Consider the following 22,800-nt stretch of genomic DNA (forward strand, 5'->3'; position numbering starts at 1 on the left):
AAAAACTCCTTAGAAAGGCCAAAACCTAGGAAGAAACCTAGAGAGGAACCAGGCTATGAGGGGTGGCCAATCCTCTTCTGGTTGTGCCGGGTGGAGATTATAACAGCACATGGCCAAGATGTTTAAATGTTCATAAATGACCAGCATGGTCAAATAATAAGAATCATAGTAGTTGTCGAGGGTGCAACAAGTCAGTAACACAAGAGTAAGTGTCAGTTGGCTTTTTCATAGACGATCTTTGAGAGTATCTCTACCGCTCCTGCTGTCTCTAGAGAGTTGAAAACAGCAGGTCTGGGACAGGTAGCATGTCCAGTGAACAGGTCAGGGTTCCAGCAGGTCTGGGACAGCAGGTCTGGGACAGGTAGCACGTCCGGTGAACAGGTCAGGGTTCCATAGCCACAGGCAGAACAGTTGGAACTGGAGCAGCAGCACGGCCAGGTGGACTGGGGACAGCAAGGAGTCATCAAGCCAGGTAGTCCTGAGGCATGGTCCTAGGGCTCAGGTCCTCCGAAAGAGAGAAAGAGAGAATTAGAGAGAGCATATTTAAATTCACACAGGACACCGGAAAAGACAAGAGAAATACTCCAGATGTGACAGACTGACACTAGCCCCCCAACACATAAACTACTGCAGCATAAATACTGGAGGCTGAGACAGGAGGGGTCAGGAGAAACTGTGGCCCCCTCCGATGAAACCCCCGGACAGGGCCAAACAGGTAGGATATAACCCCACCCACTTTGCCAAAGCACAGCCCCCACACCACTGGAGGGATATCTCCAACCACCAACTTACCATCCCGAGACAAGGCAGAGTATAGCCCACAAAGATCTCCGCCACGGCACAACCCAAGGGGGGGGGGGGCGCCAACCCAGACAGGAAGACCACGTCAGTGACTCAACCCACTCAAGTGACGCACCCCTCCCAGGGACGGCATGGAAGAACACCAGTAAGCCAGTGACTCAGCCCCTGTAATAGGGGTAGTCTGGCCACCCCTGGGCCAGACTACACTTAATCATAGGACTTACTGAAGAGATGTGTCTTCAGTAAAGACTTAAAGGTTGAGACTGAGTCTGTGTCTCTCACATGGGTAGGCAGACTATTCCATAAAAATGGAGCTCTATAGGAGAAAGCCCTGCCTCCAGCTGTTTGCTTAGAAATTCTAGGGACAATTAGGAGGCCCGCGTCTTGTGACCGTAGCATACGTGTAGGTATGTACGGCAGGACTAAATGGGAAAGATAGGTAGGAGCAAGCCCATGTAATGCTTCGTAGGTTAGCAGTAAAACCTTGAAATCAGCCCTTGCCTTAACAGGAAGCCAGTGTAGGGAGGCTAGCACTGGAGTAATATGATCCATTTTTTTTGGTTCTAGTCAGGATTCTAGCAGCCGTATTTAGCACTAACTGAAGTTTATTTAGTGCTTTATCCGGGTAGCCGGAAAGTAGAGCATTGCAGTAGTCCAACCTAGAAGTAACAAAGGCATGGATACATTTTTCTGCGTCATTTTTGGATAGAAAGTTTCTGATTTTTGCAATGTTACGTAGATGGAAAAAAGCTGTCCTTGAAACAGTCTTGATATGTTCTTCAAAAGAGAGATCAGGGTCCAGAGTAACGCCGAGGTCCTTCACAGTTTTATTTGAGACGACTGTACAACCATCCAGATTAATTGTCAGATTCAACAGAAGATCTCTTTGTTTCTTGGGACCTAGAACAAGCATCTCTGTTTTGTCCGAGTTTAAAAGTATAAAGTTTGCAGCCATCCACTTCCTTATGTTTGAGACACAGGCTTCTAGCGAGGGCAATTTTGGGGCTTCACCATGTTTCATTGAAATGTACAGCTGTGTGTCATCCGCATAGCAGTGAAATTTAACATTATGTTTTCGAATGACATCCCCAAGAGGTAAAATATATAGTGAAAACAATAGTGGTCCTAAAACGGAACCTTGAGGAACACCGAAATTTACAGTTGATTTGTCAGAGGACAAACCAAGTAGCTCAGGTCTTTTTCCTCCCTTCCTATCCTCGCTGGACTCTTTCATTTTTCATGGAAGCAAGATCTTAACATTTTTTTGCTAACTTTCTTTTAAAATGTATTGGAGTGAGATTTTTTTATTTCATGCATGTGTGACATAATTCCAACAGTCCTATTTATGATATAATTTACAAAGATTATTTGGAGACAAAAAAACTCACCTAGTGAGATATACATTGAGGAGACTTAATCAAGCTAGTCGTCTTGACTACTTTCTTGTCTCTTTCTCTCTTGCATCAAAAGTTAAAGTATTGATAGGAGACAGAATGCGATCGGATCATCATCTAATTGGCCTTCAATGTTGTGATGCAAAACTACTAGTGAAATGTATAGCACTCAGAATCAGAAAGGTTTTACCAGATATTGTTCATCCTGATCAGACAGGTTTTTTACATGGACGATACACTGGAGATAATATACGACAACTGCTAGAAAAACATGAAACCTCGAAGAAGCAGCCCTGGAATTTATAACGGATTTTGAAAAGAACTATGATAAAGTAAAATAATACAGGATTTTATTTATAAAGGCCTGGATTTTTTCCATTTTGGTGAGTTTCTTATCAAATGGGTAAAAGTAATGCATAGCAAACCCTGGTGTAAAACAGTAAATAGCAGCTACTTCTCAGAGAGTTTTGAATTGTCAAGAGGAGTTAAACATTCGTTATGGCCATTGAAATGCTATTTGAAATGAAATGCTAGCTTTTAAAATTTGATCAAATAACAACCTTAGAGGATTAGAAATCCAAGGCTTAAAAACAAAGGTGTCCATGTATGCTGATGACTCAAGTTTTATATTAAGTCCGCAAGCTAGATGCCTGCAATATCTCATTGAAGAGCTAGCAAATGTTTTTGGACTAAAACCTAATTATGATAAGTGTACAATATTACGTATTAGATCTTCAAAAAATAATACTTTTCAATTACCATGCAGTTTACCTATAAAATGGGCTGACTGTGAAGTAAACATACTCGGTATTCATATCACAAAAGATATAAATAAGCTCTCCACAATTAATTTCAATAGAATCCTAGTAAAAATAGACAAGATCCTGCAACCATGGAGAGGTAAACACCTGTCTATTTATGGAACAATTACACTGATTAACTCTTTAGTCATATTTCACTTTACTCACTTATGGCGCTGCCTACTCCTGATGATTTGTTTTTCAACATTTTTCAAAATTGTCTTTTTTCATAAACCAGACAAGATAAAGCGTACCTATCTATATAATGAATATGAACTGTGTGGGTTGAGATTATTAAATATAAAAGCACTAATCCTGTCTATAAAAGATTCACTTATACAAACGTTTTACAAGTATTGCTTGGGGGCGGGGATTGGTGGCAGCTCTTGGGGGGGGGACTCTGAGGGCTGGTGGCCCCCAGAGCTTACATTCTGAGAACATGGTAACCACATTCTGGGTAAGTCCTATTTGACATTAAGGTAATGGTCTCTTGGAAACATTCCTTGCACATCAGGGGAACATTCCTATGAAAACATTAGTTAATAATCTAATGAGACTCTTAAGGGAACGTTCTCTACATTTCTGGGAATTTGTTGTTAGCTGGGAAGGAACAGATGGTCATCTGCTCTTGTTGTGAATGTGTGTTGATGTGTTCTGCCCCCCCCCCCTCCCCAGATGTCTGCGACGGGCAGCCTATCACCACGGCGCTCCCTGTACCGTACCCTATCAGACGAGAGTGTGTGTAGCAGCAACAGGAAGGGCTCGTCCTACGCCTCCTCCCATAGTTCCATGCTGGACCAGGCGCTGCCCAATGATATTCTGTTCTCCACCACTCCACCCTATCACGCCACCCTGCCACCACGCATGCCAGGACAGGGGGGCTCCAACCTCAGGAGTAAGTGTTGCACAAACACATCCACACACACGCACACACACAATGGAGATGTAGCTAGTGTGTCTGTCATTAAGTGTGCATTAAGACGTGTCACAGCCAGCTAAAGCTCCCTCGCTGAGACTGAAAGCTTTAAAAGCACTCACACTGAGAGAGCACCAGGCCATCTGAAAATGCATGAGTTGGAGAGACGTGTCCTCACTAGACTAGACTGACCAGCTGAGAGGAGGAGGTCTCTGACGTGAACATGGTCAAGCCTCATTAGGACAGCTACACTGGCAGTCATACAGAATGTCCTGTTCACCTGTCAGACCCTGTCCGTCTCTCCTCTCCCTTCCTCGGTTTCATTTCCATATTGGTATTCAGTGCTCTGTTGAGATAAAGAGAATGTCTTTGAAGTGCTGCTGTTCACCCTCTTAGCTGGTTCTTCTCTATTCACCCTCTTAGCTGGTTCTTCTCTGTTTGCCCTCTTAGCTGGTTCTTCTCTCTTAGCCCTCTTAGCTGGTTCTTCTCTCTTCACCCTCTTAGCTGTTTTTTCTCTCTTAGCTGGTTCTTCTCTATTTACCCTCTTAGCTGGTTCTTCTCTATTCAACCTCTTAGCTGGTTCTTCTCTTTTCAACCTCTTAGCTGGTTCTTCTCTCTTAACCCTTTTAGGTGGTTCTTCTCTCTTTACCCTCTTAAGTGGTTCTTCTCTCTTTACCCTCTTAGCTGGTTCTTCTCTATTCACCCTCTTAGTTGGTTCTTCTCTCTTCACCCTCTTTGCTGGTTCTTCTCTCTTAGCTGGTTCTTCTCTCTTCACCCTCTTAGCTGGTTTTTCTCTCTTTACCCTCTTAGCTGGTTCTTCTCTCTTCACTCTCTTAGCTGGTTCTTCTCTTTTCACCCTCTTTGCTGGTTCCTCTCTTTACCCTCTTAGCTGGTTCTTCTCTATTAACCTTCTTAGCTGGTTCTTCTCTCATCACCCTCTTAGCTGGTTCTTCTCTCTTCACCCTCTTAGCTGGTTATTCTCTCTTTACCCTCTTAGCTGGTTCTTATCTCTATACCCTGTAGCTGGTTCTTCTCTCTTCACCCTCTTAGCTGGTTCTTCTCTCTTCACCCTCTTTGCTGGTTCTTCTCTCTTAGCTGGTTCTTATCTCTTTACCCTGTTAGCTGGTTCTTCTCTCTTCACCCTCTTAGCTGGTTCTTCTCTCTTCACCCTCTTTGCTGGTTCTTCACTCTTAGCTGGTTCTTCTCTCTTTACCCTCTTAGCTGGTTCTTCTCTCTTAGCCCTCTTAGCTGGTTCTTCTCTCTTCACCTTCTTTGCTGGTTCTTCACTCTTAGCTGGTTCTTCTCTCTTCACCCTCTTAGCTGGTTCTTCTCTCTTAGCCCTCTTAGCTGGTTCTTCTCTCTTCACCCTCTTTGCTGGTTCTTCTCTCGTAGCTGGTTCTTATCTCTTTACCCTGTTAGCTGGTTCTTCTCTCTTCGCCCTCTTAGCTGTTTTTTCTCTCTTCACCCTCTTTGCTGGTTCTTCACTCTAAGCTGGTTCTTCTCTCTTTACCCTCTTAGCTGGTTCTTCTCTATTAACCTTCTTAGCTGATTCTTCTCTCATCACCCTCTTAGCTGGTTCTTCTCTCTTCACCTTCTTAGCTGGTTATTCTCTCTTTACCCTCTTAGCTGGTTCTAATCTCTTTACCCTGTTAGCTGGTTCTTCTCTCTTCACCCTCTTTGCTGGTTCTTCTCTATTAACCTTCTTAGCTGGTTCTTCTCTTTTCACCCTCTTAGCTGGTTATTCTCTCTTAGCCCTCTTAGCTGGTTCTTCTCTCTTCACTCTCTTTGCTGGTTCTTCTCTCTTAGCTGGTTCTTATCTCTTTACCCTGTTAGCTGGTTCTTCACTCTTCACCCTCTTAGCTGGTTCTTCTCTCTTCACCCTCTTAGCTGGTTCTTCTCTCTTCACTCTCTTAGCTGGTTCTTCTCTCATCACCCTCTTAGCTGGTTCTTCTCTCTTCACCCTCTTAGCTGGTTCTTCTCTCTTTACCCTCTTAGCTGGTTCTTCTCTCTTCACCCTCTTAGCTGGTTATTCTTTCTTAGCCCTCTTAGCTGGTTCTTCTCTCTTCACCCTCTTTGCTGGTTCTTCTCTCTTAGCTGGTTCTTATCTCTTTACCCTGTTAGCTGGTTCTTCTCTCTTAGCCCTCTTAGCTGGATCTTCTCTCTTCACCCTCTTTGCTGGTTCTTCTCTCTTAGATGGTTCTTATCTCTTTACCCTGTTAGCTGGTTCTTCTCTCTTCACCCTCTTAGCTGGTTATTCTTTCTTAGCCCTCTTAGCTGGTTCTTCTCTCTTCACCCTCTTTGCTGGTTCTTCTCTCTTCACCCTCTTAGCTGGTTCTTCTCTCTTCATCCTCTTAGCTGGTTCTCCTCTCTTTACCCTCTTAGCTGGTTCTTCTCTATTAACCCTCTTAGCTGGTTCTTCTCTCTCTACCCTCTTAGCTGGTTCTTCTCTATTCACCCTCTTAGCTAGTTCTTCTCTAAATCAAATCAAATTTATTTGTCACATACACATGGTTAGCAGATGTTAATGCGAGTGTAGCGAAATGCTTGTGCTTCTAGTTCCAACCATGCAGTATTATCTAACAAGTAATCTACCAATTCAACAACAACTACCTTGTACACACAAGTGTAAAGGAATGAATACGAATATGTACATAAAAATATATAAATGAGTGATGGCCGAACGGCATAGGCAAGATGTAATAGATGGTATGGAGTACAGTATATACATATGAGATGAGTAATGTAGGTTATGAAAACATTATATTAAATGGCATTATTTAAAGTGGCTAGTTATACATCTAATACATCAAGATGTCAAGATGCAGTAGATGGTATAGCGTACAGTATATACATATGAGATGAATAATGTAGGTTATGTAAACATTATCTAATATAAATAATATAAAGTGGCAAGTGATAAATTGATTACATCAATTTTTCCATTATTAAAGTGGCTTGAGTTGAGTCAGTATGTTGGCCGCAGCCACTCAATGTTAGTGATGGCTGTTTAACAGTCTGATGGCCTTGAGATAGAAGCTGTTTTTCAGTCTCTCGGTTCCAGCTTTGATGCACCTGTACTGACCTCACCTTCTGGATGATAGCGGGGTGAACAGGCAGTGGCTCGGGTGGTTGATGTCCTTAATGATCTTTTTGGCCTTCCTGTGACATTGGGTGGTGTAGGTGTCCTGGAGGGCAGGTAGTTTGCACCCGGTGATGCGTTGTGCAGACCTCACTACCCTCTGGAGAGCCTTCCGGTTATGGGCGGAGCAGCTGCCATACCAGGCGGTGATACAGCCCAACAGGATGCTCTCGATTGTGCATCTGTAAAAGTTTGTGAGGGTTTTTGGTGACAAGCCGAATTTCTTCAGCCTCCTGAGGTTGAAGAGGCGCTGTTGCGCCTTCTTCACCATGCTGTCTGTGTGGGTGAACCATTTCAGTTTGTCCGTGATGTGTACGCCGAGGAACTTAAAACTCTCCACCCTCTCCACTACTGTCCCATCGATGTGGATAGGGGGGTGCTCCCTCTGCTGTTTCCTGAAGTCCACGATCATCTCTTTTGTTTTGTTGACATTGAGTGCGAGGTTATTTTCCTGACACCACATTCCGAGGGCCCTCACCTCCTCCCTGTAGGCCGTCTCGTCGTTGTTGGTAATCAAGCCTACCACTGTTGTGTCGTCTGCAAACTTGATAATTGAGTTGGAGGCATGCATGGCCACGCAGTCGTGGGTGAACAGGGAGTACAGGAGAGGGCTGAGAACGCACCCTTGTGGTGCCCCAGTGTTGAGGATCAGCGGGGTGGAGATGTTGTTACCTACCCTCACCAACCTGGGGGCGGCCCGTCAGGAAGTCCAGGACCCAGTTGCATTGGGCGGGGTCGAGACCCAGGGCCTCAAGCTTAATGATGAGTTTGGAGGGTACTACGGTGTTAAATGCTGAGCTGTAATCGATGAACAGCATTCTTACCTAGGTATTCCTCTTGTCCAGATGGGATAGGGCAGTGTGCAGTGTGATGGCGATTGCGTCGTCTGTGGACCTATTTGGTCGGTAAGCAAATTGGAGTGGGTCTAGGGTGTCAGGTAGGGTGGAGGTGATATCCTTGACTAGTCTCTCAAAGCACTTCATGGTGACGGAAGTGAGTGCTACAGGGCGGTAGTCATTTCTATTCACCCTCTTAGCTGGTTCTTCTCCCTTCACCCTCAGCTGTCTCTTTTCCCGTTGCCTTCTCGTAACTGTCATGCCTGATGGATGCCTGATTGTTGTGAAGGGTAGCTGTTACGAGCTCTCTCTTCTCTCTATCTTTCTCCCCCACACTAAAACCTGCCAATTTGGTAAATAGTTGATCACTCTGAGTCTGAGAGACTCAAATTTCTCGCTCTCAAAGCCTTCTCTATGAAATAAGAGCCTGTGTATTGCGTTCCCTGTCTGTCAAGGAGAGTGCTGAAAGAGAGGGAGAGAGCAAGCAAGAGAGAGACAAAGAGAGAGAGAGAGAGGGAGAGATAGAGCGACCAAGGGAGAGAGAGGAGAGGAGGGAGGACAGAGAGTCAGAGAGAGAGAGAGAGAGAGAGAGAAGGGAAGGGAAGAGAGAGAGAGGAGAGGAGGGAAGAGAGAGCGGAGAGGAGGGAAGAGAGAGGAGGGAAGAGAGAGAAAAGCAGATATAGTGGAAGTGAAAGGATAGGGAGGGAAAGAGTACAACCTAAAACCTAATGAATGCAGAGCAGAATTAGACCAATACCTGCTGATTATCAAAATCCAGAAACAAGTCGTTAAATTCTACAACCACCTAAAAGGAAGTAATTCCCAAACCTTCCATAACAAATCCATCCCCTACAGAGAGATTAACATAGAGAAGACTCCCCTAAGCAAGCTGGTCCTGGGGCTCTGTTCACAAACAGACGCCACAGAGCCCCAGGACAGCAACACAATTAGACGCAACCAAATCATGAGAAAACAAAAATATAATTATTTGACACATTGGAAAGTAAAACTAGAATGAGCAAACTTGAATGTTATTTGTCCCTAAACAGAGAGTGCACAGTGGCAGAAAAAATGACCACTGTGACTAACCCAAATTTAAAGAAAGCTTTGACTATGTACAGACTCAGTGAGCATAGCCTTGCTATTGAGAAAGGCCGCCATAGGCAGACCTGGCTCTCAAGAGAAGACAGGCTATGTGCACACTGCCCACAAAATGAGGTGGAAACTGAGCTGCACTTCCTAACCTCCTTCCAAATGTATGACCATATTAGAGACACATATTTCCCTCAGATTACATAGATCCACAAAGAATTAGAAAACAAACCCAATTTTGGTGAAATAACAGTGTGCCATCACAGCAGCACGATGTGTGACCTGTTGCCACAAGAAAAGGTCAACCAGTGAAGAACAAACACCATTGTAAATACAACCCATATTTATGTTTCTTTATTTTCCGTTTTGTACTTTAACTATTTTCACATCGTTACAACACTGTATATAGACATAATATGACATTTGAAATGTCTCTATTCCTTTGGAACTTTTGTGAGTGTACTGTTTAATTATATATATCTTTTTTGTTTATTTCACTTTTGTTTATCTTTTTGGCTTGCTTTGGCGATGTAAACATATACATTAAAGCCCCTTAAATTGAAATTGAAATTGAAAGAAAGGGGTTGTTGACTGAGACATGAAGACATCCAGTGTGACAAGCCATTTATCGCCCTTCAGAGAGCTTCTTCAGAGGAGAGATGCTGTAATGGGATTATTTAATCTCTCTGGCGCATGTGGGACGAATTCGTCCCACCTACGTAACAGCCACCTGAATTCAGTGGCGCGATTTTTGAATCGTTTGAAATACTATTACTTCAATTTCTCAAACATATGACTATTTTACAGCTATTTAAAGACTCTCCTTAATCTAACCACACTGTCCGATTTCAAAAAGGCTTTACAACGAAAGCAAAACATTAGATTATGTCAGGAGAGTGCCCAGCCAGAAATAATCAGACACCCATTTTTCAAGCTAGCATATGATGTCACAAAAAACCCAAACCACAGCTAAATGCAGCACTAACCTTTTATGATCTTCATCAGATGACACACCTAGGACATTATGTTATACAATACATGCATGTCTGTTCAATCAAGTTCATATTTATATCAAAAAACAGCTTTTTACATTAGCATGTGACGTTCAGAAAAAGCATACCCCCGCAAACTTCCGGGGAATTTACTAACAGTTTGCTAAATTACTCACGATAAACGTTCACAAAAAGCATAACAATTATTTTAAGAATTATAGATACATTACTCCTCTATGCACTCGATATGTCCGATTTTAAAATAGCTTTTCGGATGAAGCACATTTTGCAATATTCTAAGTACATAGCCCAGCCATCACGGGCTAGCTATTTAGACACCCACCCAGTTCAGCCTTCACCAAAATCACATTTCCTATAAGAAAAATGTTCTTACCTTTCCTGTTCTTCGTCAGAATGCACTCCCAGGACTTCTACTTCAATAACAAATGTAGGTTTGGTCCCAAATAATCCATCGTTATATCCAAACAGCGACGTTTTGTTCGTGAGTTCTAGACACTATCAGAATGCTACATCACGGTCACGAGCATGGCGCATGGCGTGACAAAAAATGTCTAAATATTCCATTACCGTACTTTGAAGCATGTCAACCGCTGTTTAAAACCAATTTTTATGCCATTTATCTCGTAGAAAAGCGATAATATTCCGACCGGGAATCTGCAATGAGCCTAAACAGCCGAATGAAATTTCTCCACGGGGGCGAATCGTGCACGCGCCTCATTCAATGGTCCTCTGATCGGCCACTTGGAAAAGGCGATAATCTGTTTCAGCCAGAGGCCGCCTCGTCATCGTTCAGGTTTTTCCCGGGTTCTGAGAGCCTATTGGAGCCCTAGGAATTGTCACGTTACAGCTAAGATCCTTACTCTTCAATAAACAGATGCAAGACGCACGACTCCTTGTCAGACAGGCCACTTCCTGCATGAAACCTTGTCAGGTTTTTGCCTGCCATAGGAGTTCTGTTATACTCACAGACACCATTCAAACAGTTTTAGAAACTTTAGTGTGTTTTCTATCCAAACCTGAACAATAATATGCATATTCTAGCTTCTGAGTTGGTGTAGGAGGCAGTTAAAAATGGGCACATATTTTTTCCAAAATTCTCAATACTGCCCCCTATCCCAAACACGTTAAAATTAATACATTCATATTCCATTAGGACTAGTTAACACAATGTTTAGCATGTTTCCTTGTTCTGGAAGACAATAATGTTCTGACGCTTTAGTTCTGTGTTTCTATATGTGGTTAGGTTATAAGAGCTCAGAAAAGACTACTGTCCTCTGTAACTGGAACTGTGTCATCTCTCTACTCTTTTAGCAGGCCTTTGACCTGGGGCAGATGTGTTGCTCACTGTGTCTTGTGTACGGCTCCTAGCCAAGGACACTTGGTCTTGGGTACGGCTCCTAGCCAAGGACACTTGGTCTTGTGTTCGTCTCCTAGCCAAGGACACTGGGTCTAGTGTACGGCTCCTAGCCAAGGACACTGGGCCTGTGTATGGCTCCTAGCCAAGGACACTTGGTCTTGGGTACGGCTCCTAGCCAAGGACACTGGGTATAGTGTACGGCTCCTAGCCAAGGACACTTGGTCTTGGGTACGGCTCCTAGCCAAGGACACTGGGTATAGTGTACGGCCCCTAGCCAAGGACACTGGGTATTGGGTACGACTCCTAGCCAAGAACACTGGGTATTGGGTACGGCTCCTAGCCAAGGACACTGGGTCTTGGGTATGGCTCCTAGCCAAGGACACTGGGTATTGGGTATGGCTGCTAGCCAAGGACATTGTGTCTTGTGTACGGCTCCTAGCCAAGGACACTGGGTATTGGGTATGGCTGCTAGCCAAGGACATTGTGTCTTGTGTACGGCTCCTAGCCAAGGACACTGTGTCTTGTGTACGGCTCCTAGCCAAGGACACTGGGTATTGTGGAGGGCTCCTAGCCAAGGACACTGGGTATTGGGTACGGCTCCTAGCCAAGGACACTGGGTCTTGGGTATGGCTCCTAGCCAAGGACAATGGGTATTGGGTATGGCTGCTAGCCAAGGACATTGTGTCTTGTGTACGGCTCCTAGCCAAGGACACTGTGTCTTGTGTACGGCTCCTAGCCAAGGACACTGGGTATTGTGGAGGGCTCCTAGCCAAGGACACTGGGTCAGGTGTACAGCTCCTAGCCAAGGACACTGGGTATTGGGTATGGCTCCTAGCCAAGGACACTGGGTCTAGTGTACGGCTCCTAGCCAAGGACACTTGGTCTTGTGGAGGGCTCCTAGCCAAGGACACTAGGTCTTGTGGAGGGCTCCTAGCCAAGGACACTGGGTCTTGGGTACGGCTCCTAGCCAAGGACCCTGGGTTTTGGGTATGGCTCCTAGCCAAGAACACTGGGTCTTGGGTATGGCTCCCAGCCAAGGACATTGGGTCTAGTGTACGGCCCCTAGCCAAAGACACTGGGTCTTGTGGAGGGCTCCTAGCCAAGGACACTAGGTCTTGAGTACGGCTCCTTGCCAAGGACACTGGGTCTTGTGTATGGCTTCTAGCCAAGGACACTGGGTCTTGGGTAGAGCTCCTAGCCAAGGACACTGGGTCTTGGGTATGGCTCCTAGCCAAGGACACTGGATTTTGGGTACGGCTCCTAGCCAAGGACACTGGGTCTTGGGTATGGCTCCTAGCCAAGGACACTGGGTTTTGTTTGGTCTTTCGTACAAGATTTAGTGATCTTGTTGACAGAACAGTTGTTCCTGTTAGTGGTTATAAGGGCCTTCTCCAGGAAGGCCTAGCCAAGGACACTGGGTCTTGGGTATGGCTCCTAGCCAAGGACACTGGGTTTTGTTTGGTCTTTCGTACAAGATTTAGTGATCTTGTTGACAGAACAGTTGTTCCTGTTAGTGGTTATAAGGGCCTTCTCCAGGAAGGCCTGTTAGACATTTTCTCTGGTTCTGTGCTAGAGGTGAATTCATTTGGATTAATCTACAAATTACCTGAAGTCAAAGACCATGTCTGTACTGGACACTGACCTGCCTGTCTTCTCTCTCTCTCTCTCGAGATGAGTTCTGGTTCTCTGACGGCTCGCTGGCTGACAGGTCAAAGTTCAACGACCCTGGTCTCATGCCCCTCCCTGACCCTGCCTCCGGACTCGACTGGTCACACCTGGTGGACGCTGCACGCACTTTTGAAGGTAAGAAACAGGGGAGTGTGTGTGTCGTGTGTGTATGTACATTAGCGTCTGTGTGATCATGAGCATATGTGTTGCTGCCACTGTTTGATATTGTAACTGCTTTGTGTTAGTCGTTCTCCTCTCTCCATCCCACTACACTTCCAATCTGCTGCTTTGGGTTAGTCGTTCTCCTCTCTCCATCCCACTACACTTCCAATCTGCTGCTTTGGGTTAGTCCTTCTCCTCTCTCCATCTCACCACACTTCCAATATGCTGCTTTGGGTTAGTCTCTCTCCTCTCTCCTTCCCACTACACTTCCAATCTGCTGCTTTGGGTTAGTCCTTCTCCTCTCTCCATCCCACTACACTTCCAATCTGCTGCTTTGGGTTAGTCTCGCTCCTCTCTCCTTCCAACTACACTTCCAATCTGCTGCTTTGGGTTAGTCCTTCTCCTCTCTCCATCCCACTACACTTCCAATCTGTTGCTTTGGGTTAGTCTCGCTCCTCTCTCCTTCCAACTACACTTCCAATCTGCTGCTTTGGGTTAGTCCTTCTCCTCTCTCCATCCCACTACACTTCCAATCTGTTGCTTTGGGTTAGTCCTTCTCCTCTCTCCATCCCACTACACTTCTAATCTGCTGCTTTGGGTTAGTCTCGCTCCTCTCTCCTTCCCACTACACTTCCAATCTGCTGCTTTGGGTTAGTCCTTCTCCTCTCTCCATCCCACTACACTTCCAATCTGTTGCTTTGGGTTAGTCCTTCTCCTCTCTCCATCCCACTACACTTCCAATCTGCTGCTTTGGGTTAGTCTCTCTAACTACTGTAGATCCTCTAACTACCGTAGAATCTCTAAATTCTGTAGAATCTCTAACTACTGTAGAAGATCTAACTACTGTAGAATCTCTTACTACCTTAGAAGCTCTAACTACTGTAGAATATCTAATATCTAGCCAAGCTGTCTCTCTCTCTGTAGCCTATAGCCAAGCTGTCTCTCTCTGTAGCTTCTAGCCAAGCTGTCTCTCTCTGTAGTCTCTAGCCAAGCTGTCTCTCTCTGTCTCTCTCTGTAGCTTCTAGCCAAGCTGTCTCTCTCTGTCTCTCTCTGTAGCCTCTAGCCTAGCTGTCTCTCTCTGTCTCTCTCTGTAGCTTCTAGCTAAGCTGTCTCTGTCTCTCTCTCTGTGGCCTCCAGCCAAGCTGTCTCTCTCTGTTTCTCTCTGTAGCCTCTAGCCAAGCTGTCTCTCTCTGTATCCTCTAGCCAAGCTGTCTCTCTCTTTCTCTCTATAGCTTCTAGCCAAGATGTCTCTCTCTGTCTCTCTCTGTAACCTCTAGCCAAGCTGTCTCTCTCTGTCTCTCTCTATAGCTTCTAGCCAAGATGTCTCTCTCTCTCTCTGTAGCCTCTAGCCAAGTGGCCTCTCTCTGTCTCTCTCTGTAACCTCTAGCCAAGCGGCCTCTCTCTGTCTCTCTCTGTAGCCAATAGCCAAGCTGTCTCTCTCTGTCTCTCTCTCCCTCTTTTTAGTATCCTCCTCTATTCAATACTCTGATATCTCTTTGCGTCTCCCTCTCTTTAATGTCCTTCTCTATTCAATACTCTGCCATCTCTTTGTGTCTCCCTCTCTTCAATACTCTCTCACAGAAACAGTCTCTCTAGTCTACTCAGGCGATTCTGTTGTTTGATTGCCGTCCAGGAAAATGGAACATGTAAATGCCTGAAAAAGAATCTGCTTTTCAAAGCAGCCTTTCTGTTATGTGTGTGCCAGACTCAGTCAATGGTTCCATCCCAAATGGTACCCTAGTCCCTACATGCCCTGGTCAACAGCAGTGTACTATATAGGGAATAGGGTGCCATTGGGGACACATTTCAGCCTCTGTCTCTGCTTTCGTGGAACTGTTTTGTTTCATCTTTGTGAAGCAGCCTGTGAACACGGAGGGAAACCTTCCATTCATATGGGAATAAGAGACTGCTCTCCCTAACCTTCTGTAACCCTCTAAGCCTGATCCAAACAGCTAACACAGGGGCTTGTTTCTGAACTGACACCGTGTCCACTATACAGAGCCCTATGGGTCCTGGTTAACAGTAGTCCACTATATAGAGCCCTATGGGTCCTGGTTAACAGTAGTCCACTATATAGAGCCCTATGGGTCCTGGTTAACAGTAGTCCACTATATAGAGCCCTATGGGTCCTGGTTAACAGTAGTCCACTATATAGAGCCCTATGGGTCCTGGTTAACAGTAGTCCACTATATAGAGCCCTATGGGTCCTGGTTAACAGTAGTCCACTACATAGAGCCCTATGGGTCCTGGTCAACAGTAGTCCACTATATAGAGCCCTATGGGTCCTGGTCAACAGTAGTCCACTATATAGAGCCCTATGGGTCCTGGTCAACAGTAGTCCACTATATAGAGCCCTATGGGTCCTGGTCAACAGTAGTCCACTATATAGAGCCGTATGGGTCCTGGTCAACAGTAGTCCACTATATAGAGCCCTATGGGTCCTGGTCAATAGTAGTCCACTACATAGAGCCCTATGGGTCCTGGTCAACAGTAGTCCACTATATAGAGCCTTATGGGTCCTGGTCAACAGTAGTCCACTATATAGAGCCCTATGGGTCCTGGTCAACAGTAGTCCACTATATAGATCCCTATTGGTCCTGGTCAACAGTAGTCCACTATATAGAGCCCTATGGGTCCTGGTCAATAGTAGTTCACTACATAGAGCCCAATGGGTCCTGGTCAACAGTGGTCCACTATATAGAGCCCTATGGGTCCTGGTTAACAGTAGTCCACTATATAGAGCCCTATGGGTCCTGGTCAACAGTAGTCCACTATATAGACAATAGGTTGCCATTTCAGACACACTCAGTGTTACAGACAAGGGCTTTTGTCTCAGAGATTTGGTCTGATTTGAGTGTACATTTCTGGAATATTCTCCTTAAAGCAGTAATCAGCAGTTGAAACAATTCCAAACCCTACGCCCACCCCTGTTTCAGTAAACAGCTGAGGGATGGAGCTGGAGAAATGTAACCACTCTCCTAGACAGAGCCAAGGATTCAATGACTGGCCATCCATGATATCACAATGCTAGTTTTAAACATGTTTTGAGGATATGCAGTGTTGTTTACAATTACAATGTTTTACAAACAATAGAGTAACCAAGCTTCTATTTTGGGTTCTGATGGAGTGTGAATGTTAAACTAAGCTCCTCAGGCGTTTACAAGTTATATCATTCAACAATCAATGGGTATATTTCATTAATACACAAGTCCAAAAATGGATGAAGAAACGGCAGATTTCCTGTTTAATCTGCTTCTATTAATTATGCAGATGCCTTGATGTGGAGTTTCCTACTGGAGGGAGGATGAGAGGGGGAGGACAGGGACAGAGAGGAGAGGAGAGGAGAGGAGAGGAGAGGAGAGGAGAGGAGAGGAGAGGAGAGGTCCTTATATATTGGGTTAGGGAGAGGAGAGGAGAGGTCCTTGTATTTTGGGTTAGGGAGAGGAGAGGTCCTTGTATATTGGGTTAGGGAGAGGAGAGGAGAGGTCCTTGTATTTTGGGTTAGGGAGAGGAGAGGAGAGGAGAGGAGAGGAGAGGAGAGGAGAGGAGAGGAGAGGAGAGGAGAGGAGAGGGGCAGGAGAAGAGAGGTACTTGTATATTGGGTTAGGGAGAGGAGAGATCATTGTATATTGGGTTAGGGAGAGGAGAGCAGAGGTCCTTGTATTTTGGGTTAGGGAGAGGAGAGGAGAGGTCCTTGTATATTGGGTTAGTGAAAGGAGAGATCCTTGTATATTGGGCTAGGGAGAGGAGAGGTCCTTGTATATTGGGTTAGGGAGATGAGAGGTCCTTGTATATTGGGTTAGGGAGTGGAGAGGAGAGGTCCTTGTATTTTAGGTTAGGGAGGGTTTTTCTTTTAATTTGTTTTCTGTAGCTTTATATAATAAAACCAAAATTACTTAATTAAAGTAATCGATATAATAAAACCCAACTTACTTAAAATAATCAATATAATAAAACCCAACTTACTTAAAGTAATCAATATAATAATTGAACTGTCTTTATGGTTATATATTGTTGATTGGAGTTTGTTATAGATGCATGCTAACATTAAACACAGTTATGATTGAGCCTGTTTCCTGCTTGCTGTGTGTCCCAGACCAGCGGGTGGCGTCTTTCTGCACCATGACCGACATGCAGAGGGCCGAGGCGCTCCAAATCTCACAGGAACTGACCAGACGTGTGGCTGCAGCTGAGGGGGCCGCCCTAGAGGCAGGGTGAGAACCTAATCACTAGTAGTATACATATCAAACCATAATATACCATACCATAGTAAAACATACTACACTATACTATACTATACCATACTATACTACACCATGCCATAGTAAAGCATGATACACCATACCATACCATACTATACCACAATATACTATACCATACTACACCATACTATACCACATCATGCCATAGTATACTATACTATACCATACTATACTATACTACACCATGCCATAGTATACCATAATACACTACACTATACATACTGTACTATATCATACTACACCATAATATACTATACCATACCATACTATACTACACCGTGCCATAGTAAACCATACTATACTATTCTATACAATACTATACCATACTATCCTATACCACACTATACCATACCATACTACACCATGCCATAGTATACCATAATATACTATGCAATACCATACAATATTACACCATGCCATAGTAAACCATAATATACCATACCATACTATACCACAATATACTATACTATACCATACTACACCATACTATACTATACCACATCATGCCATAGTATACTACACTATACCATACTGCACTATACTACACCGTGCCATAGTATAACATAATATACTACACTATACCATACTATGCTATACCATACCATACTACACCATGCATAGTAAACCATACTATACTGTACGATGCTATACTATGATATATTATACTATACCTTACTATACTACACCATGCCATGGTAAACCATACTACACCATACTATACTATACTATACTATACTATACCATGCTATACCATACTACACCATGCCATAGTATACCATAATACACTATACAATACCATACTATACTACACCATGCCATAGTAAACCATAATATACTATACCATACTATACTACACCATGCCATAGTAAACCATAATATACCATACCATACTATACCATAACCTACCATACCATACCATACCATACTATACTCCACTATACCATACTATACCATAGTAAACCATTATATACTATATCATACCATACTATACTACACCATGCCATAGTAAACCATAATATACTATACCATAGTAAACCATAATATACTATACCATACCAAACCATACTATACCATCCTATACTAAACTATACCATAGTAAACAATTATATACTATATCATACCATACTATACCACACCATGCCATAGTAAACCATAATATACTATACCATACCCTACCATACTATACTATACCATACTAAACCACACTATACTATACCATACCATACTATACCATACTATACTACACCATGCCATAGTAAACCATACTATACTATTCTATACAATACTATACCATACTATCCTATACCACACTATACCATACCATACTACACCATGCCATAGTATACCATAATATACTATGCAATACCATACTATATTACACCATGCCATAGTAAACCATAATATACCATACCATACCATACTATACCACAATATACTATACTATACCATACTACACCATACTATACTATACCACATCATGCCATAGTATACTACACTATACCATACTGTGCTATACCATACCATACTACACCATGCATAGTAAACCATACTATACTGTGCTATGCTATACTATGATATATTATACTATACCTTACTATACTACACCATGCCATGGTAAACCATACTACACCATACTATACTATACTATACTATACCATGCTATACCATACTACACCATGCCATGGTAAACCATACTACACCATACTATACTATACTACACCATGCCATAGTAAACCATAATATACCATACCATACTATACTACACCATGCCATAGTAAACCATAATATACCATACCATACCATACTATACCATAACCTACCATACCATACCATACCATACAATACTTCACTATACCATACTATACTATACCATAGTAAACCATCATATACTATATCACACCATACTATACTACACCATGCCATAGTAAACCATAATATACTATACTATACCACACCATGCCATAGTAAACCATAATATACTATACCATACCCTACCATACTGTACTATACCATACTAAACCATACTATACTATACCATACCATACTATACCATACTATACTACACCATGCCATAGTAAACCATACTATACTATACTATACTATACCATGCCATAGTAAACCATAATATACTATACTATACTACACCATGTCATAGTAAACCATAATATACTATACTACACCATGCCATAGTAAACCATAATATACCATACCATACTATACTATAACCTACCATATCATACTATTCCATACTACACGGCATCATACTATTCCATACCATACTATACCATATCATACTATGCAATAACATACTATACCATACTATGTCATACTGTAATATACTATTCTATACTATGCTATACCATGTTATACTATACCATACTACACTGCATCATACCGCACTATACTACACTGTACTATACTATACCATATTATATTGTACTACACTATACTATTCTACACTATGCTATACCATGCTATACTATACCACACTACACCGCATCATACCGTACTATACTACACCATACTGTACCATACTATACTGTACCATACTATATTATACCATACTAAACGATTCCATAACATACTATACCATACTATACAATACTATACTATAGTATACCATACCATGTCATGTCATACTATACTTTACTATACTATACCATACCACACTATACCATACCATGTCATGTCATACTATGCTATACCATACCATACATTACCATACCCCATCACCCTATACAATACCGTACCAGACCATACCATACCATACCACATCACACTATACTATACTATACCTTACCATACTATACTATACCATACCATACCATGCTATACCAGACTATACCATGCCATACCACACCACATCACACCATACTATACCACATCACACCATACTATACCACATCACACTATACTATACCACATCACACCATACTATACCACATCACACCATACTATACCACATCACACTATACTATACCACATCACACTATACTGTACCACATCACACCATACTATACCACATCACACTATAATATACCACATCACACTATACTGTACCACATCACACCATACTATACCACATCACACTATACTATACCTCATCACACCATACTATACCGCATCACACCATACTATACCACATCACAGCACATCACACCATACTATACCATACTATAGTATACCACATCACACCATACTATCCTATACTATATTATACCACATCACACCATACTATACTATATTATACCACATCACACCATACTATACTAAACTATATTATACCACATCACACCATACTATACTATACTATACTATACCACATCACACCATACTATACTATACTATACTATACCACATCACAGCACATCACACTATACCACATCACAGCACATCACACCATACTATACCATACTATATTATACCACATCACACCATACTATACTATACTATATTATACCACATCACACCATACTATACTATACTATACCACATCACACCATACTATACCACATCACACTATACTATACCATACTATATTATACCACATCACACCATACTATACTATACTATATTATACCACATCACATCATACTATACTATACTATATTATACCACATCACACCATACTATACTATACTATATTATACAACATCACACCATACTATACTATATTATACCACATCACACCATACTATACGATACTATATTATACCACATCACACCATACTATACCATACCATATTATATTATACCACATCACACCATACTATACCATCACACCATATAGACATAAATTACAGCTGAGGGGAGCGCTCTAAAGGCAAGGTAGGAGCTGGCATATCGCCACCTCAACAACCTAATCATCATGAATGCAAATACCTTATAGGCTAGTATGTGTCTTTTACAACCAATATAAAATCTCTCTTTATGTGTTTGTCCAGGAACAGCTCTCCCTCCACTCTGACTGGTAAAGTCAACCAACTGGAGGTGATCCTGAGACAACTGCAGTATGACCTCAGAAAGGTACGGCACTCTCTTCACTTCTTGGTCTTCGAAGAAAATTCTTCTCTCTTCCCACGCCTCCAGACACAATGGCCCTCAAAGGAAAATGTGTTGGCAACTATATTTTTAGGCTTCCGAGTGGCGCAGCGGTCTAAGGCACTGCATCTCAGTGCTAGAGGCATTACTACAGACCCTGGATCGATCCCGGGCTGTATCACAACCGGCCATGATCGTGAGAATTAGTTCTTAAGTACGGTGTAATGGTGTGGTGTAATGGTATAATGGTATAGTGTAATGGTGTAATTGTATGGTGTAATGGTGAAATGGTATGGTGTAATGGTGTAATAGTATGGTGAAATGGTGTAATGATGTAATGATATAGTTTAATTGTGTATTGGTATGATATGGTGCAATGGTATAGTGGTATGCTGGTATGGTGTACTATTATGGTGTAATGGTATTGTGTATTGGTGTAATGGTTTGATGTAATGGTATAATGGTAAGGTGTAACATTGTAATGGTAATGCTGGTAATGGTGCAATTGTACGGTGTCATGGTGTAATGGTATAATGGTATGGTGTAATGGTGTGATGATATTGTGAAATGGTGTGGTGTAATGGTATAATGGTATGGTATAATAGCACAGTGTAATGGTATGGTGTAATGGTATGGTTTAATTGTGTAATGGTGTAATAGTATGGTGAAATGGTATGGTGTAATGCTACAGTGCAATGGTATGGTGTAATTGTATAATGGTATAATGCCATGGTGTAATGGTATGGTTTAATTGTGTAATGGTGTAATAGTATGGTGTAATGGTATGGTGTAATGGTATGGTGTAATGGCATGGTGTAATGGTATGGTTTAATTGTGTAATGGTGTAATAGTATGGTGTAATTGTATGGTGTAATGCTACAGTGTAATGGTGTGATGGTTTGGAGTAATGGCATGGTGTAATGGTATGGTGTAATGGTGTATTGATATGGTGTAATGGTGTAATGGTGTATTGATATGGTGTAATGGTGTAATGGTGTATTGATATGGTGTAATTGTCACGAGTGGAATGAACCGTTTAAGGAGTGAGTCAAGCACAGGAGACTGAGGTCCGTTGGAACAAACTTAATTTAATAATCCAATGGCAAGATCCATATATGGCTGAGAGCATAACAGTCAAAAATGACTTAAACGAAGCTCCGCTCAAAAGGCAGACGGGGCGCAGCCCGGCAATCCTAATGCCTATACAATAAAAGTAACACCACACGTAACAAAGAACAATCCCGCACGAATCCTAGCTAAACCCAGACAGACTAAATACCCCCCACTAATGACAAACACAAAACAGGTGCAATCACAAA

The 22,800-nt window shown here is 42.7% G+C and overlaps 1 protein-coding gene across 1 annotated transcript in view; it reads left to right on the forward strand.

Moving 5' to 3' along the window:
- The window catches only part of LOC115163089 (signal-induced proliferation-associated 1-like protein 2), a gene marked incomplete in the record, with an annotated part of 359,029 nt that overhangs the window by 327,126 nt on the left and 9,103 nt on the right, over positions 1 to 22,800 (forward strand). The window contains 4 exon segments of the mRNA XM_029714698.1: positions 3,671 to 3,890; positions 13,020 to 13,151; positions 17,275 to 17,392; positions 21,385 to 21,466. Of these exon segments, the coding sequence (XP_029570558.1) occupies positions 3,671 to 3,890; positions 13,020 to 13,151; positions 17,275 to 17,392; positions 21,385 to 21,466 (552 nt within the window).

This window comes from Salmo trutta, chromosome 2 (genome assembly GCF_901001165.1).
Source record: "Salmo trutta chromosome 2, fSalTru1.1, whole genome shotgun sequence".
NCBI lineage: Eukaryota > Metazoa > Chordata > Actinopteri > Salmoniformes > Salmonidae > Salmo > Salmo trutta.